Source organism: Octodon degus, unplaced genomic scaffold (genome assembly GCF_000260255.1).
Source record: "Octodon degus isolate 3935 unplaced genomic scaffold, OctDeg1.0 scaffold00039, whole genome shotgun sequence".
NCBI classification, from domain to species: Eukaryota; Metazoa; Chordata; class Mammalia; order Rodentia; family Octodontidae; genus Octodon; species Octodon degus.
The window spans coordinates 13,326,269-13,346,276 of NW_004524615.1; the positions used below are offsets into that span (position 1 = coordinate 13,326,269).

A 20,008-nucleotide genomic window follows, 5' to 3' on the forward strand; every position below is an offset into this window, starting at 1 on the left:
GGGGATTAAGCTTAGTAATTTGGTCATTGATGGCTTGCTGTGATAAAGGGAAAGAAAGAAGTAGACATGGCCTCCATGTTTGAGCTTGAGCAACTAGGTCAAGGAGATGGTAGTCATAGATCCAAAAACAGGCAGGTTCCTCATCACATAGGTCTTAGTCAGTTTCTTCATTGTGGGGACAAAATACATGACACTTTTAATTTAAAGGTGGAGAGGTTTGTTTTGATACACTCTTTAGAAGTTTCATCCATTGAGTGTTCAGTAGCATGGTAGAAGGCCCCAGAGAGAGGAAAGCTGCTCAAGGCATGGCAGCCAGGAGCAGAGAGTGAAGGGAGGAGCTGAGACAGGGATACACCCCTTCAGGGTACAGCCACTGTGACCTGCCTCTTCCAGCCAGGCCCCATGACCTAACAGCAAGTTACCAAACACATGAGCTTTGAGGGCCATTTTAGAAAGTGAGAACAAGGCCAGGGAGATAGCTCAGTACAATAAGCATTTCCCTGGCAAGCGCAAGGGTCTGAGTTCAATTCCCGGTTCCACCAAAAGAAAAAAAAGAACAAAAGTTAGACTGTTTCCCACACTAGCGTGAACCCTACCCCAAACCTCCAACCTTTGCCCTGTTCTCTTACACACCCTAACTGAAGACAGAAGCAAAGCCCAGATGGTCATCTGAAAGTGAATTAATGTGTTTATGTGTCTGTCTCCCTAAGGTCATCATTTCTGTCAGCCAGCTGATTGCAGATGTTGTTGGTATTGGTGGAACCAGATTCCAACAGTCTTTGTCCATCATTAACAACTGTGCCAACAGTGACCGGCTCATCAAGGTGAGCAGCCTAACCCCATTTTAGCTTTCACCTCCAAGACTGCTTCATGGGCCGGCGAGATAGCTCAATGGACTTAGCATCTGCATGGCAAGTGCAGAGGCCAGGGTTCAATTCCCAGCATCACATGCTGTGCCAGCTCCACCCCCAGGCTCACTGAGCTGGCTAATGAGTCCAGGCACGGTGGTGCATGACTGAAATCCCAGCACTGGGAAGGCTCAAAATAGGAGGTTTACTATGAGTTCCAGCTGCATAGTGTGACCCTGTACTACGTCCATAAATTAAAAAAAAAAAAAAAAAAAAAAACTTTCTCATTATCTGTTGTGCATGTGGTCTGCAGAAAGTAGATGAAAGCCACTGTCTTTCCTTCTCTTCTGTTCAATTTAGCACACCAGCTTCTCATCAGATGTGAAAGACTTGACCAAGAGGATCCGCACAGTCTTGATGGCCACAGCCCAGATGAAGGAACATGAGAATGACCCAGAGATGCTAGTGGACCTCCAGTACAGCCTGGCCAAGTCCTATGCCAGCACCCCTGAGCTCAGGAAGACGTGGCTCGACAGCATGGCCAGGATCCATGTTAAAAATGGGGATCTCTCGGAGGTAGGGAGCCCTACGAGCCTCTTGATCTTGGTTTTTGAAAATTCAGTTAATGCCTCATTCATTCAAAGAAGCCAGTTCTAAGGGAAACCGTCCTGTTATTTAAAACCTCAAGGTGACTTCTTAGTTACCTAAGCACTTTGATAATTTAATGAAGATTATAAGGAGATTTCTGTAGCACAAAAGAGCATTGTATGAGAGCCCTTAAAAATCTATATACATACTTTTGTAGTTCTCTTCCGTCTCAGTTAGTTTTCTCTTATTGCTGGGACAAATACATGACACCCAAAATTAGGGAAGGAAAGGTTCATTTAGCTCACAGTTAGTGGAGGTTCAGTCCATACTCGGCTGGCTCCAAGGCAGAGTGGCACACTGCAGAGGGAAGCCATTCTGGTGGCAGAAAACAGCAAAACAGCAAGAGCAAATGGGAGGAGTAGTGGCAACAACAGCAACAGAGAGCAAGTCTGTCTCCCTTATGTTGCACTCAGGCTGTCCAGGCTATCCAGGCTGAGAGTAGCACTCAGGCCCATAATCCCAGCAGCAATCACACCCATAATCCCAATGGATCATGAATTAATCACAAACTCTAAAAGTCCACCCCATGACTGACATGAGGCTTTGGGGGAACAACTAGACACAAACTATAACATCATCTTAAGTGCACACCAGTTTCTGCATTAAAGCTCCTCTGTAGTCCTGAATTCAACTATTTATGATAAAAATTCCTGTTATTAAGGTAATAATAGAACATCACTCTCTTCTGGTGTCAGTGCAATGACTCTGTGAGTATTCTTTCCCAGAGCTGACGTGCTTCAGGGTGTTGATAGTATACCTGGGGGTTGGATGAGTGGGTGCCAGAAACAGCTCTGAATCCAAGAGCTAACATTTCCTAATTCTGTAACTTTAAGCCAATTTTCTTAACTCCTCAGGATCTTGATGAAATCATCAGTGAAATGAAAAATTAAAGAAAATAGCAATAGAGTACATATAGGTTTTGTATTCCCATGAGAATACTTTTCAGAGTTTGTTAATCAAGTGGATACGATCAGGAATATTGCTAAAGCAAACATGCCTTGACTGAAATTTCAATAATGGTTTCAATTAGTGATATTACATTCTATGTCTGAAAAGTTGATAGAACTATTTTTACAGATTGCTTATTCAACAACTCCATTGTGCTAAAAAGTACATACAACATCTCAATTTTGTTAGATCATAACCTAAATTATGCATTATTGAGATAAAAAGAAATTAATAGTGATAGTAATGTTTCCATCATTTACAGAATGTAAAGGTAATTTTTAATGATTTGTGTGAATCAGGCTTCTTATAAAAATGAAAAAGCAGCTCATTGAGCTTTGGTTGTTTCTCTGTGCATGAGTTTCCTGTGGTTTCCGTATAACAAAGTACTAAAAACTAGTGGCCTAAAACAGCAAAAATTTAATTTTTTACAGTTCCAGAAGCCAAAAGTTCAATGTCATGGTGTGTGGAGCCTGCTCTTCTAAAATGTTCTAGAGAAGAACTTGTTCTAGTGGCTTCTCTGTCTCCCAATAGACATATCACTCCAGTTAGCCTCCATTGTCATGTGACAGTGGTGACAACCTATGTCACACATGGCACGGTGGGCTGATTATTACTGTTTTGATTTTTTTGTCATTTCTGAGACAAACTACCCAACACCCAAAATTAAGGAAGGAAAGGTTTATTTAGCTCACAGTTTGTGGCAGTTTCAGTCTGTACTCAGCTGGCTGCAAGGCAGGGTAGCACATGGCAGAAGGCAACAGTTCATGGTGGCAGAAGACAGCAAAAGCAACACGAGCAACAAGAGAGGAGCAGCAGAGAGCAAGCCTCTCTCCCTCCCCTATATTGTTGTATACAGGCCCTCCGCTCCAGGGTGAATGTAACACACCCATAATCCCAGCATTGCTCCATGAACCAATCATAAACGGTAGACCCCCACCCCATGACTGAGTGAGGCTTTGGGGGGACATCTAGGCACCAACTATAACAGTTATCATTGAAAACTCTGAAAGATTTACTATCAGCTTATGACAGTTCCCTCATGTCTGTATTCCTGTGCCTCTTCTTTTATAACAGTTACATTGAATTGAAGATCATCTTGATACCAGTATCGGCTAGGGAGATGGCTCAGTGGAATAAGCGCTTCCCTGGCAAGTGCAAGCACCTGAGTTCAATCCCCAGTTCCACAAAAAAAAACCAAAGTATCTTGGAATAAGGGTTTTTTTTTTTTTTTTTTTCCTTCCTCGAATGCCTTCAGGGCACTTTTGGCCAGCGGGAGAGTTGTGAGGTTCGAACTCCAGGAACCTGAGGCTGACAGCTTTGTGAAAGCAGCCACTTAAACGACTGAGCTAGGGCCAGGCCCCCAAAACAAAGTATCTTGATACTAGTATGACCTCATCTAAACTAATTGTACAATGAACAACACATTCTGAAATTCAGGAAGGTCATAAATTTGGGCAAGAGGGGGGACACTTTCCAATGCAATACACTCTGTAAGCAAGGGACTAATAAAAGTAATTCACAGCAGTTCTTGTGGTGGCCTCCCTCTCTGGTGGTATGCACTTGTTGAGGAAACTATCCCACATTTGCACACTACTCTATGCCTCCTCTCTCCCTGGTCAGTGTAATATGGAGTGAGCCATGTCTGATGTGAGTTCTACTCAGATTGGACAGCGTATTAATGGCTGATTCCCTAGCAGACTTCTCTTACGCACTCATGTAAGACACAAACCAGAGAGCCTGCTGCACAGCTCGTGTGTTTCTACACACATGCATGTCAAGCAGTTTCTGCTCTTGTATTGGCAAGACAGGGGCATCAGATGGTGGCAGCCACCTGCCTGATGAGATTAGGGACTTCATCAGCATCTTTCATGACTTCACTTCCAGCAGCTGTCTTTGATTTTTGTAACAGCAACTTTGTTAAAGTAATTTATTTTTGTTTTCCTTTCTTTTTTGAGGTAATGAACTAGTTATTTGGAATTTAAAATGATAGCTTTACCTTTTTTTAAGTTAAGAAAAAGCATATATTAGCACCTTCAATTTGAGCCATTCTCTCAGAATCTTAGAAGAAAAAATTGTTTTGTTTTGCTATGCTTTGCTTTGTTTTGTTCTTTCCCAAGCACACCTTTTCTTCAGTTTTCTCTCTCTCTTTTTTTTCTTTTGCTTTAAGAGAAATGATGAAGACCTTGTGTAACAGTACTAAGAAGAAATACTGTTTCTCTTTTACATTAAAGTGCAGTGATTTTAAATGAAAAACAAGTTTAGTGGTTTTATTACCATTTGTACCAATTCCTAATTTACTTAAAAATTTCAGTTTATGGAAGGGGTTGCACTTTTCCAAAGGTAAGACATTAGCTAGTAAAAAAACTAATTGGTGCTTTGAGATGTAATAATGTTTATTAGACATGCTATTATAAAATTATAATTTTGACACATCTTTTTTATAGGCAGCAATGTGCTATGTCCACGTCACAGCTTTGGTGACAGAATATCTCACACGGAAGGGTAAGAAATGAGCTCTGTGTGTTGTGAAAAGAATATAAAACCAGACTAGCAGGGCCACATGAGAGCCATTCAGACAGACTTGGAAGTGGAGAAGCTATACATGTGTGAAGCATGTTTCGTGTTATTCCCTTACATGATGTCTGCTTGACTTGGTAGGCACAGCAGAAATGCAATGTGAAAAAGAAAAATAGGGCCGGAGAGATGGCTCAGTGGAATAAGCGCTTCCCTGGCAAGTGGAAGGCCCTGAGTTCAATCCCTGGTTCCACCAAAAAAAAGAAAAAGAAAAATAGATGGCATGTTGTCATGTAACCTCTTCCTGATGGCTCCATTTTGTAAAACCTAGTTCACAAGTTTTGCATATGATGTCCTTGACCAGCCCATCCAGAACCAAAAGGTTTTATTTCGCCTTAAGGTAGTTCCCACTGGATCTATAGTATTTATCACTCAAAAGACACAACAGGAAGTTACCAGACAGCTTTTCTGGAACACAGCCCAGTTGGTAGCTCTATTCTCAGGGGTAAGAGACAGGGCAAATGATGCTTCATTTTCTATATTATATATTTGTGCCCAGCATAACAGGCCATGAATTCATTTATGGGTTCCTTCTAGTTAAACACTAGTGCTCATTTGCATTTCAAAATCAGCACAGCCCCAAAGGATGGCCTTTGATTTTGGAATACTGAGGTTTTTGGCAAAACTGGTAGTTGGGACGTGTAATTCTAGAGAACAGCAGCACCAGATCCACGCAGATGAAATATACAGTATTTACGAATTGAGAGTATTTAAAGTCACAGATAATGAGACCATGGACTATTTATCTCTGGACAGTTGGCTGTTTAGAGTAGAATGTAAAGAACCCTGGGTTTGTTATACAACAAAGGCTAAATAAAAATGAAATTAAAGGAGAGTTCCATGCTCACCTACTATATCCTGTTGAGGCATTTTATGAGATAATACATTTCCTCATGTTTAGAAACAGAACTAGCACTCCAGCGGGAACCACTCCACTTCCCCTACAGCCATAGCATCTGCCAGAGGAGGAGCCGGGGAGGTGAGCCAAGCATTGCCCACTCTCCAAGGGTCCCCTACTGCTCTGTTCATGTTCCAATCAGTGGTGTGGGAGTTTTCTGTTTCAATTCTGCATGGATAGACTTTTTTTCTCCTTGCCTTCTTTTCCTGGACTCTCTAAGTCACTGGCAATCTATTCTTTTGGGCAATAGAAGAAAGTGCTTTGGCCATCATTTTTGTTGTTCTATTGCAATAGAGTTATGTATTTAAATATACTTCAAGCCCAGGCATGGTGGTTTGCTTTTATAACTTTAGATTGTGTAATTAATATTTTTCACTGGGGACCTCTTGGTTTCATATAACAGAGTCAAAGCAGTGTTATACTAGAACCATGGTGGAGGTACTAGATATCCCAGGAGTGGCTGGAAGCCTGTCTGATATACAGCAGAAGAATCTCTGACTTGAAGTTCTACTCTTTCAGTTCTTGATCTCAAAAATGCTGTTTTTCTTTTCTTTCTAAAATATGGGAAGTTTCAGTTCCAGTTTGGACTTGTTTTATTATGAATAGGCATCTCACAGTAGAACAATAGAACATTTCATTTTCCCTTGAGCATTTTGCACAGCTGACACTTGATTTAAACTTGTTTCCCAATGAGTCCAAGATAAGGAAAGGTTTCCAGTGGATTCTTAATTCCCACCCTTTCCTCTAAAGGATCAGATGGCTAGATCATGGAAGTCTTCATGCTCTCTTTTTCCTGAAAAGAAAAGCTTCTCCCTATCCCCAAGTGGCTGATGTGCCATCCAACTAAGGCAGCCAGCCCTTCGGCTCACAGCTGCAGCAGTTGCTGACGGCTGCAGGCAGAAGGGAGAGCTTTAAGTCAGTGGTGATTAATCCATGGCACGAGCTTCAGCAGGCCCTATGTATCCTTGAAAGCTCTAAAAGCTTCACTGTCACAGCTCTAAGGTATGGCTTATCCCCAGCCTGAGTGGTAAGATGACCAACTGCTTGAAGGAAACAGTTGTTTTTGAGCCACATACATCCCTTTCATTGGCTCTGGCTGCTTCAGTTTCCTTACTGTCTGAGCAGGGATCATTATACCAAATCATTTCTTTTTATTCATTTGTTTTTATTTTACCATTAAATTGACTTAATAACTGTTTCTCAGTTCATTTATTTAAAGACTGAACACTCTTTATTAAGATGAGGAACTGGAAAAAGTTTGAGAAAGTGAAGGGGATGAATATTTAATGTGAGCAGGCAAATGAAGAAAAGCATGTGGTGCTTCCCAGACTCCTTTGTGGCCACTGGCCTGACATAGCAGGTATCAAACTCAGCACAGAAACACAAGTGCCGGGAAGAACTCTTAAGATTCAGTCACATTTGGGTCAGCAACTCTTTTTCCTCTGCTTTCTCATTTCTCAGGCATGTTTAGACAGGGATGCACAGCCTTCAGGGTGATTACCCCCAACATCGATGAGGAGGCCTCCATGATGGAAGATGTGGGAATGCAGGATGTCCATTTCAACGAGGTGGGTACTGGATCTCAAGTGGTCACAAGTGCCTCAACCGCATATACAGTATTGGTCACATAAGATTGAATCACCTGGGGAAGTCGTGGTCATCTTACTTTGTATAAGTACACCCAGTGTTGCTGTCACAGTGAATGACAAAGTACCTTAACACATTTCTCAGACTGCACCCCCATTGTTAAGCAGTGCATGACTATTCAGGTGCCATGGAAGCTGCAGAGCCCTCCCAGTGCCTCACCCTTGGCTTTTTCTTCCTGTAGCCAGTGCCTCCGCACTGAGCCTCAGCTAATATGCTTTTTCAGAAAATGAAGCACAGCAACAAAATCTCTCCCCTTCTCATTTGTACCAGTGTCTTCTCATCTCTGGGGAGAGGTTCTAAGGGGCCAGTTTGTAATAAAGTAAGGCTGAGTGTCCAGTATTTCAGAGGAAAGTTTTTCAGTCTGTCTGATGATTTTTCTAGTATATGAGGGGTTTTTTTTGCTGCTTTAATCTGAGTTAGTTTTACTTAGTGGCACCAACTCTAGAAATTCCCATGGGCCAAACCTCAAAGTCCAAGAGACAGCTCTGTTTTGGGAGGGCCCAGTTTCTATCTCTGCATGATTGCTGTGACAGAGACCCACCCTGTCCCAGTGCCCTGGAGACCAGAAAGTGACAATTAACTGTAGTGATTCCTAAAGTTTCTGAATAAAAAGGGGGTAACTCCACAGCTATTTATCTGTAATTTGATGTACCACTAGGAAATTAAGCAGTGCAATTTTTCTGCTTCTATTCAGTGTGTTCTCTTTTCTCAGAATATTTGTGTGAATAGTATATTCATTTGTGCCTACCTACCTTAGCCCAAAATGAAACAGTCAAGGGAAGTTTTTTAATCCTGCCTATCTTTTAAGGAAAAATAAAGTTGTCTAGTTCTTCATGCGGAGACAGAACCAACAGAGAAAAGAGTACCTATCTTCTGCTTAACGTTTTACTGGCTTTTTTTCCTCAGGAACCATGATATGGTTCCACAAAGTTTCAGCTTTTAATCATTTTGATGCTGTAAACCTCCTTACGTGCATGTTGTGAACCAGCCCATAAGTTACGTAGTTCTCTACATGCTGGTCCCAAACCTTCTTATGCAGCCTTTGAGGTCTTTACTGTTCCCACCAAATGTTTCTGTGAGACTGGCCATTTTTTTGTTTGTACTTTTGGCCTGACATAGCAGGTATCAAACTCAGCACAGGAATTATGTGAAGTGTGATTGAACAATATAGTGGATATTTCAATTTCGACAGGTTTATTACAGTAAAAGACAAGTTGACATAAATCCTGCTCAAAATCCTCTCCATCGCTTCAAACACACATGTCCAATCTTTCCTTTTGCTTCAATTTTTATTTTTTATTGCTACGTATTGTAGCACAGGGTGACCTTAGCCCTTGTATGGCGCTGGCCCATGCACAGAGCACATCTTAGTTCTTCCTTCTTCCCGTATTCCCCCCTGTCCTTTTGTCTCTTAGTTCCCTTTCCGTGTGTGAAAGACCTGTCTCCCTATTTCCTATTGTCTGTTTTTTAGTTTTATCTTTATATGTTTGCTTTCTCATGTAAGAGAGACTGCAGCATTTACACTTGTGTGTCTGATTTGTTTGAGGTGACATTATGGTCTCAAGAGCATCCTTTTTCTGCCAGTGACTCAAGTTTGATCTTTTTTATGACAGAGCAGAGCTGCAGTCTTTGTATTTAGCCTCCCATGGATAAAGCTTTGAGTGATTAGTGTTTTAAATTGCATTTCTCAATAACTAATGAGTTTGTATTAATGTTAGTTAATTTTTGATCTGAATATTGTCTTCATTTGACATGTTAGCTAGCTCTCATGCCCATTTTTATTTTGTATTCTTTTGTTATTGCTTTGTGTTTATTTCATATTTTGGATGTTGCTGTCTTAGCTGGTTATATGTTTTTAACAAAATGTTCTCCCACTCTGTGGCTTCCTTTAAAACAAACAAACAAACAAACAAACAAACTCAGCACAGAAACACAAGAGCCAGGAAGAACTCTTAAGATTCAGCCACATTTGGGTCAGCAACTGTCTTTCCTCTGCTGAACCTAAGCACCAGACAGATTTAATGCAGAAGGCATAAGAATTGAGATTTCTCTTACAAGAGACATTAGAGTTGCAAAAATATAAAACAAGGCTACTCCTCTTTCTTTATGTTCCTTTCTTCTTCACCAAACCCTTCCCTTCCTCCTTTGTGCTTTTCAAAAATTTTCTTAGGAAAATACCATTTTCTTTATTTTTTTTTAAATTTATTTATTTGTGTGTGTGTGTGTGTGTGTGTGTGTGTGTGTGGCCAGCTCAGCCCACCAGGGGGCGGGGCTGGCTGGCATGTGGTGCTGGGGGATTGAACCGCGGTCCCTGTTCTTTGCCAAGCCTGTTCCAAATAGTTGCTTTAGACCACTGGGCCATCTCACCAGCCCCCCATTTTCTTTATTTTAAATGTTATATTTGAAGATATAGCGGGTATTTTTTAAATTAAATTAACAGACCCTTTTACATTTTTTCAATTTTCTTTTCTAAAATTATAAATATTGAGAGAAAATGCCCACATAAAAGTTCTTTGGAGTCTTCAGTAAATTATAAGATATGTAAAAGCTCAAGAATCACTGTCATAAACTATTTCCGGGCCTCAAAATTAATAAATACAAACAAAGAAAGTAATACTTTGAATGTACTTCATGAAATTTAAATAAGATACATTTAACCACTGTAGATAAAGTTTTCTAATTATCCTTGGGGGAAGTAAGCTGGTCATCCCATGGCATTAATAGCCCTACTGCCTCCCATCTTGAAGTACCTGAGCAGGTAATGATTTTTGGGTCTTGGGGTTTTTTTTTACATTTTGCTCTCAAGTATGAAACCTGGGATGGGAAGATAGCTCAGCGGCATAAGTGCAAGCACAGGGTCATGAGTTTGATCCCTGGTGCCAAAAATAGATACAGATTTATATAGATATCAGAATTAAGTATGAAACTTGTCACAGAAGGCTCAAAGTCCACATGCTCTCGCTTTCACCTCCGCTCAAGGCCAGTTTTCACTGTATTTTTCTCTGGGAAGAGGTTGGACAGGATTCCCCCTGCACCCTGTGCCAAATCATACCTCTGGAGGGCAGCATTTTCTTTGGAATTAGATAAGTAAAGCTACTGTGCCAAGAACAAGAGATTTGAAAGTAAAGTTTCCAGTAACCTACCCTGCAGGGGTAATCAAGTAAAGGTCACATTTCCTCATCTTCTAACTCATGAGCTGAAGTAGTCATAAGAACCTAATGAAATTAAGAGCAGCGAGTTGGGGAAATTTACAAATAATGCCCCATCAGAGTAAGAAGTAAACATGTGACAAGGATCATTTTATTGGCTGTTTTTGGAGTATGGATTTTCCACTCTGTCCTTGAAACATAAAGTTAGTAAATCTTTAACAAGGTCTATAATGCATAATGATCTGTGTGGTTAAGATGTGGCAAGGTAGGGTTATAAAGTCCTGTACAAGTCCTACACACCAAGATTGAAACTGACAGGGAGAGGAAAGAGAAGCTTATCTAAAAGATAGGAAAACAGAAATTGCCATGTACATTTTCATTTTGGCTATCCAAATGTCTCAAAAAAAAAAAAAAAAGCCCAAAAGTAAATAAAATCTCTGCCAGAAGCAAAGGAGTTTGGGAAGAGCTAACAGGAAATAAGTTAGTAACATAGTGTAATCAAATCATTGCCTTTTAAATCTGCTTTAGCAGATAGAACTTAAATGCCTTAAATGCTTTCCTAAAGCTAATTTTTTTAGAGGAGCTATGTAAAAATACACAGATGTCTTAGCACTAGGTTTCAGGTACATTTTTGTTGGTACCAGTTCCACCATCCCTGACACTTCTTCAAAGAGCTGACACCCTCCCAGCTACTTTCGTTCAGGTAAAGACAAGTGTGCAGTTCCCACGTAGAGTTGTTTCACAGTCTGCGCCTGTGCAGGTTGAAGAAGTCTTGAGTCCCTGTGGTATCAGAGTTCTGCCTGGACCTGTAGTGTTGGGATCCCTGCCATGTTAACTGATACATCATCAGAATCCTGGCAGCATGTAAGTGCCACACTTGAGAAAGTGAAGAAAATCTTATAAAAAAGACTTTTAAAAAGTCCAATGAGATTTTGGGAGAAACGAACAAAGAACATTGTAGTGGGTAGTGGGCAGAGAGACAAATACAAGGAAGGGGCCACCTGATGGGACCTGTGGGCTTTGGTAGAGGCTCCCACCCCCACTCTCCTGCCTACCCTCACTGCCCATCCTGCCCTGCATTCTTCCACTAGAAACTGCCATTGGCCCAACTCTACTGGGAGCCAAAGATAGGAAGCCCATCATGCAGGCAGCCATCCTGTTGAGTCACTTCCTAGAGCACAGAGATGGAGAGATCAGGACTTGAAGGAATCCAGAAGAGAAGTGAAAGATATAAACAATTCTTGTCATTCATGTACTTGCTAATGTTCCTTAGCAGTCTGCCTTCTTTCAACCCCTCATATTGTGACCATGTGTCCATTCATTGTATATGTAATGCCATATTTTTCATTAAATTTTTATGACTTTTGTTAGTGATTTTGCTATTTAAAATGGCCCCAAGGGTAGTGTCAGTCTAGAGTTCCTAAGTGTGACAGTGTTGGCCATGGATCTAATATGAAGGAATAAATATGTGTATATGTGTGTATGTTTGTGAACATGGTATCTCTAAACAGAAACACATAAAGCAAGGTCATGTATTGATGAAGTGACAAAAATATTATAACCAAAGCCTTGAAGGAAACTAACCCTGTATTTTCCCTTAGGAAGTGGGCAGCATTCACTAATCCAGGGTTCTTGATGACCTGGAGCCACCTCAGTCAAAGAGAACTGACTGTGTCTTGCCCACTAGCTATTTCATAAAGCAGTAAGTCTTACCCCTGCAGAGTCATCATTGAGTATGATAAGCATTATCTGAACTTAACCTGGAAATCTCTGATTTGCTAATCAAAATCACTTCTTAAAATAAAAATCACTTCTATTCAGAAATAACTTCCAATAGCAAACACAAAATGTTTACATCTCCTACATAACCCACAAGATAGAGAAATCAGGAGAACATATCCAGTGGTTAATATTTATATCCCATCCTCCAAGTCTGGTGCTTATGCCCCTATGGAGCTGTTTAGCCATCCACTTTGCCCTTAGAGTTCTCTCAGAACCATGAAAGTTAAGACTGCTCCCTTGTGATTCTCCAAAACAGTAATAGTTGAGTAGGGAACTTGGCCAGGGGAATTTATGTAACTGCTGTAGCCTTGCTTGGTACCAGAACATATAACCTGGGGCCGGTGAGATGGCTCAGTGGAATAAGCGCTTCCCTGGCAAGCGCAAGGGCCTGAGTTCAATCCCCCGTTCCGCAAAAAAAAAAACCATATAACCTGCTTCACTTCGCAAAATGTACTAGGCTTCCTTCATACTGAGCTGGCTTCTAGAGAAACTAGGATGAGCACAGTAGAGGTCACTGCCATAGCTTTTGATGCTTTCTCACTGGGGAGGAAGAAGCAGAGGAGAGAAATGTAAACCACAGACCCAGAGAATCTGAATTACAAGTTGTATAAATGCTTCATGACCTGGAAATTTCTGTAGACATATTGATTTATTCACAAACTAGCTGTCATGTGGCAGCTCAGGGATAAGGCAACCTGCCACCGAACGCAGTGGCCACCAGCTTTGTGTCCTGAAGAATTACTTGGGTACCCATTATAGATACAGGTTCTCATCCTTGCCCCTCATTCCCACGTTCAGTTGTATAAGTGTAGGGCCCTGAAATTGGTATTTTTTAAGAGCATCCCAAGCTCTTAAATTCTGATACAGAGTCATCAACTGTGTCTTGAAAATGATAACCTAATCAAAGACATGCTGATTATGTGCTGTGGAGTGATGCTGTGATAGTATTTGATTGCCTGGGCTAGCTCCCTGGATTCCACTTACTCCTAAATGATAGATAGTAGAGATACCACCTCACTTTATAGGCAGGGTTAATTAAATTCAGTTAATTCCAAAATGGAACAAGTAGCATTCAAATAAAAAATCTCCAAGTACCTTACACAAGCACAGCTTTATCACACACATACATAGTATTAATGTGCCATTTCAACAAATAGATGTTAATTTTTTTTAACTGTGGCAGAGTTAAAAATGGCACTGAATAGCTAATTACATTGTTAAAAATTTCTTCAATGACTTATGAACTTGATGCACTAAGATCTTTTTTAAGTCTAGTTTAATATAAAAAGTACTGTTTTCCAAACGCATGGAAGTTGAAGCCCCTCAGCTAGGCCCTTTGCATATGTCAGTAGTTTAAGAAAAATATCTTAGGCTTTGCACTTTATTTTTTTAATTCATTTTAATGAAAAAATAAAATAGCAATGAAACAGTTTCAAAACAGGTTAGTAGGACAGTTACAGTAATTAATACATTGCATATTATTGTCTTCGTAGTTATTCAGAGGACAAGATGCAAACGATATCTTGTCTAAACAATGTTAGTACAAACCTTTCTTCTCATTGAACTAAGAAAATAGCTGTATATCTATCCTATTTTGTATATACATATATATATTCTATCCCATTTTGTATATACATAAATTTTTTTCACTACAAAATGGTCCTTTAGGGGGCCTGCCCCTTAGCTCAGTTCTTTAAATGGCTGCTTCAACAAAGCAGTCAGGCTCAGGTTGCTGCGGTTTGATCCCCACAACTCAAGCCAGCCAAACCTGCCCTGAAGGCATTCGGAGCAAAAAAAAAAAAAAATCCTTTTAAAAAAATGGTCCTTAAGAACCCCCTTTTTTGTTTTATCAGAGATGGGTATTTTTTACATTTTAAACAATGTAGCAAAATCATCAGGTATTCTGTGTGGTAACTTTTAAGGTCATCACACAGTCTGGCCATTGTCTGGATTAGTTCCCCATATTCAGATGCAATGATTGTTGACAATTCATAATAAATCAGTGGCCAGGTGTGGTGGTGCACTGCTGTTATCCCAGCACACAGGAGGATGAGGCAGGAAGATTGCTATGAGTTCAAGGTTAGCAGGGCAGCATAGTGAGTTTAGTGCCAACCTGAACTATACAGCAAGACCCTGTCTCAAAAAATAAATGAGTAGCATTTTGTATTGACATGCAGTCTCACAAACTCAAGTATCTGATTTCTGCTTTATTATTCCTAGCCAAATAACTGCTGGTTGATGCAGCAACTGTAAATGTCTGAGTTGACATTTCCTTGAATAATTTAACAAATGAAGCTTTGATTGTTCAGTAAACACACTTTACCTTTTTTAAAACAAAAGCTACTTTCAGTTTATTATTGGGAGGATCTATACTAACTCTGCTTTTTATAGTACAGATTACTGTTTATTTATAATAATGATATTTGGACTGATAGATTACAGATCTTGAATGCCTCCTGAATAAGAAAAGAGGATAAATGGTGGTTACTAGAGGATAAAACTTGAATATGTGTTATTTCTAATTCTTGATAACTATCAAAAATTATGTGGCACTTTACTGTGAGTATGAGGCCAACCTGGGCTATATAGTGAGTTCAAGCCCAGTCTAAACTATACAGCAAAGCCCTGTCTCAAAAAGAAAAGATACTTGTGTCATAATATTTACTAAAATCTGTTTTATCAGACTTTCCCATTTTCCAGCCATTCTGGGGAGTCTCTGAGTGAAGTCCATCTTTCTATACCAAATATAACAGGTTTAAATAAAAATAATTTTTAAAAACAAATTAACAGATTTTTTATGATGTACTCAATTATTTATATCATATATACATTATACACTAATATAAATATGCATTCAAGTTTAATAATTGTTAACCTTCCATCTGATCTGACTAAACATGAATAAAAATAGTGTTCGAATCTTAGACTGCCATTTGGGAACATTTGATTCAAGAGGCTACCCATAGAGAGACCATCTGTCTTCCATTTTTCATTTCCTGCAGTTTCGTTATCAATACTCTTATCACCATCATGTAAATATCTTTATGGATCCATCTCCCATTCTAGCCTCTAAGCTCTAGGAAGGCAGAAAGTGCTGAGCTCTGAAAGGGTGGAATAGTTGGTCTCTTCAGTACTTACCCAGACACCACTGGCTGCTGTAAATAAACGCCCCTAATCCCCTCAGTTCAGATCTGCCTTTAGGACTTGCATTGCAGTTATTGCATATAATTAGAATCAGTTCCTTTTCCACCGTCTTGGCTATTTCAGCACTTGTGCCATATCTCTTCTGATAGTGGTCATGAGTGTAGTACCACAGTTTTGGCTGCTCTGAAGGATGACTATGTACATGTGTGTCTTTGAGGGTCCTGTCTTCAGAGGAGATTTCGTTTATGTCACGTGTCCCAATAGAGCTTTCAAAATGTCTCCTTTGCATTTGGTAAAAATGTAGTGAGAGCTTATAAAAGATTACAGAGATTTAATTTTATCTTATTTGGTTTTACAACTCCTGTGTAGAGCATGATGTATTGTCCATAGTAGATGCTTGGTAGAATATTTGAACAAATTAAGAAATAAATGAATGATTAAGTCAGTGATACGGTAGTGATGGTACATGATTACAACTCTGAGAAGTTTCAGATTTTTATGAAATTCCTTTAAAGTTATTTCTATTAAATTTAATTCAGTTATTAAATTACTCAGATTCTTCTTCTGCTATAACTGCTACAACACGAAATTAAGAATCTGTAGGTCTTTTTCGTCCTTTCACAATAAACAAGGTGTTATCATTGTGCATTTACATCTATACAACCATGGCATACTGGTGGGACCAATTAATTTAACACAAAAGTTTATATTTATCTCTGAAAAACCTAGTATTTGCAATAAAGGTGGCCAAATGACTATAAATTAAACTTAAGAAAAATTTTAAAATGAAGAAAGTTTCATGCCCTTGGCTATTTCATAATCAGAAATATGCAGTATTTGTGCAGTATTCTTAACCCAGTGAGAAATGGAGTCTTCTTAGAATTCTTCTCAGAATCACTGCAGTTGTATAGAACCCCTGAGAAAGGTAGTGTGCAGTAACACACTCTGACAGTGTGTTAGTCCTAAAATATGTAGGAAGTGCAAAGCTTTGATAAAGGGAATCTTAGTTCATTTCCCATTAGCAAAAAATTACCTTTTAGCAGTATTACTAATATTACAAATATCTACAATATTGCCAATATTATTAAGAAATATGCAAGTCAAGAAATACTTGACTACCCGATATGTGCCTAGCATTGTGGGCTTTTTTTAATTAGAACAAAATAGAAATAAGATGTTTGTTTAACTGCTGTATAAATTTCTATACAGCATTTACAGTTTTCAGAGCATTTTTATGCATGAATCATTATTGATCCTTTCAAACACCAACTAAGGTTAGACATATAACGTTCCATACATTTTATCTTATTTTTTAATTTTATTTTTTTTTGATCCAGGGTCTCGCTGCGCAGTTCAGACTCAGTGATCCTCCTGTCTTAGCTTCACTTAGTGCTGGGATTACGGGTGTGCACCACCATGCCCGGTTGTGGGTCTGTCACAGCATGAAGTACTAAGGATCAAATTTGCGTCCTTACACTAGCCAGGCAGCACGTAGACCACCAAGCTATCTCCCCAGCCTGTTTTCCATACATTTTAGAAATATAGAAGAATAAATACGCTCTTGAAACTGTACCACTTTTAGTTTTGTGCTTTTTTTAATCTAGCTTTTTGTAATCAGAAGAACATGCAAAGAATAAAAATATGTTGTTTAATAATTGTCCATTGAAAAAGATTGAACAAAAGTAAGAAAGGTGAACATCCTCAAAAATGCACAGGAAAAGGTATGGTGTTAGAAAGTTTTCTGGTTTCCTCTTTGTCTGTGCCAGTGGAGGTTACTGTGTACATCTGGTCGTAATAAGACCTACAATAAAGTAAGACAACTGGCATACCTATTTATAAGCACTGGTGCCAACTTCAGTCACACAAATGACAGCTTCATGATTTGTATGTGATACATACAACTTAGGAATTACATAGTCTTGTGTAGATAGTATTTTCTGATAAATCAACTCAGTTGCTTTTTAAAATGCTTATTTTCTTTGATCTTTTAAACTGTAGACATTAAGCCTGTCGAGAAATATTAGGCTAATACTGAAAAGCACAAGATTTGCTATTCATTTACAGTATTACAAGGATATAACCATATTAGAAAACAACTGTAAAATTCAATGAAATATTAGCAAACTGTATCTAGTTAGCAGCCTTGTATTGTGGCTGCAAGGTTCATTCCAGAAGTGTTTGATTCATTCAACATTGGAAACACCAAACTCATATCCACAGAATGTATTTTTAAAAATCATATGACCATCTTAATAGATGCAGAGAAGGCATTTGACAAGATTCAACATCCTTTTTTATTTGAGAAAAGAAAACTAAGAATAGAAAGGAATTTCTTCAACCTGAAAAGAATTACGTACCATTAAAAACCACAACCAGCATCATACTTAATGGTGAAAGACCGTGCTTCCTCCTGAAAGTTCAGAACAAGACAAGATGAACTGCCTTCATCTAGCAACATGCTGTCTGGCATCACACTGGGGGTTCTAGAATGGCAGGAAGATAAGAAAAGGAAATGAAACCGTATAATCACATGAAACAGAAGAAAATCCAGAGGAATTAATAGAAGCAACTAAAACTGATAAATTAGTTTAGCAAGATCATAGGAGATAAGATTAGTATACAAAAATCTTTGCTCTTTAGATTTAGAGATTCTTACACCATGTCTTTACTATATTGTTAAATTATTTTATACAATTCCAGGAGGTGAATATGCTAGTGACTGTCTTTAAACAAACCTGATTTCTTTTATAAAGTTAAAATTTTTAAATTTACAGTAGTATCAAAATATATAAAAACATAAGCATGTCTGTATTGATGTTTGCTGAACACTTTATAAAACACTAATAAAGAAATTGAAGATATTATTGAGAGGAGTAGAAGACTTCTGTTCTCCCATTATTGATTTATAGATTCAGAACTTTCCCTGAATTGGATTTTGGTGGAAATTAATAAAATGACCCAAAAATTCATGTGGAAAAGCAAAGGAACTAGGATACCCAAAAAGCTAGAAGGTTCATGCTAACCAATTTCAAGACTGTAAAGTGGTGTTTCTCATTTGGGAATGATTGTGCACTCACAGCCTGCCCCTTCACAGCATACATTTCAGTGTCTAGAAACGTGTTTTAATTGTCATGACTTTGAGGTGAGGGGAAAGATGTTATTGCAGTTGACATCTAATGCGTAGAAGCCAAGAATGTGGTTAAATAACCTGCAGTGCACAGAATTAGCACCTACAAAAAAAGAGCTATCTGGCTCAAAATGTAGTAGGGTTGCTATAGAAAAATGCTTCTATAAAAACCTGATAGTATTTACAACATTATGGTGCTGGCTTGAGAATAAACATATTAATGAAATAAAACGTAAAGTCAAATGTGAGCAGACCCACATTTATAGTCAGTTGGTTTGTGACAAAGATTCAAACCCAATTTATTTATTTTTCATAATTTTATTGAGAAACAAATAGCAATGAGACAGTTTCAAATCAAATTGATAAGACAGTTTCAATAATTAACACATTGCATACATTCTTCCTCGTGGTTAATTGCCGTACAAGATGCGAACATGATATCCTATTTACAAACACCATTAGAACAAATCCCTCTATTCATTAAGAGAAGGTAACATATATCTATCCTAACCACTTTAAATACACAGATACAAAATGGACATTCATCTGTATACCCTTTTTTTGGTTAAGTTCCGTTATTTGAATATTATAGGTGTCTAAGTCAACAAAATATTCTAAAAGAGTCCAGTAGTCCATAATAGTATTGGATCTTCCACTTGACTGGCAATGTCAGAAATTGTTGATCTGAGGCCCCTACAGCTCAACATAACAGCATGGCTTTACTTCTTATATTTCGTTTTTGTACTTTTCTGCTGGATGGTTAAGACCAAGGTAAAGCAGGACCTATGCAACAAGAGTTGTAGCTTTTGGGTCTGATAAAGTCAGTGAAATCCCCTCAGGATTTATCCTGAGATCCTGTATCTCAGATTGTAGAACCTTTGTCAGTGTCAGCCATGTGGATGAGTCACGGCCATTGCTTGGCCAGTGTCTTCTCTGTGAAAGCCTGAGAGAATGTTTTCTCTCCATGTGACTCTCCTTAGGCATACTCTACATCATCGATCACATTCCTCTTTGGCCCCATAATCTCCTTGATCAGAAAATTTGGAACACTACCAAGTTACATGATGTAACAGTACAAGTTCTCATGTGTCCTGAGTCTTAATAGACCTTGGAAGGCTAGGGCCAAAAAGTTGGCTTTCCTTGCAGCCCTCCTTTTTCTCTAATTTGGTCTGCAAACTTAGGTTGTTAACCATCCAGAAGACAAGCTTATTGTTATTACCATACAACTTAGGCTGTTAAGCTT

At 38.9% G+C, this 20,008-nt stretch overlaps 1 protein-coding gene across 1 annotated transcript in view; it reads left to right on the plus strand.

Annotated features, from left to right (window-relative positions):
* Dock9 (dedicator of cytokinesis 9) overlaps positions 1-20,008 on the plus strand; it is a 191,133-nt gene that overhangs the window by 144,663 nt on the left and 26,462 nt on the right. The window contains exons 44-47 of the mRNA XM_023715194.1: positions 711-824; positions 1,209-1,424; positions 4,889-4,946; positions 7,378-7,484. Of these exons, the coding sequence (XP_023570962.1) occupies positions 711-824; positions 1,209-1,424; positions 4,889-4,946; positions 7,378-7,484 (495 nt within the window). The remainder of the gene's footprint in view (positions 1-710; positions 825-1,208; positions 1,425-4,888; positions 4,947-7,377; positions 7,485-20,008) is intronic.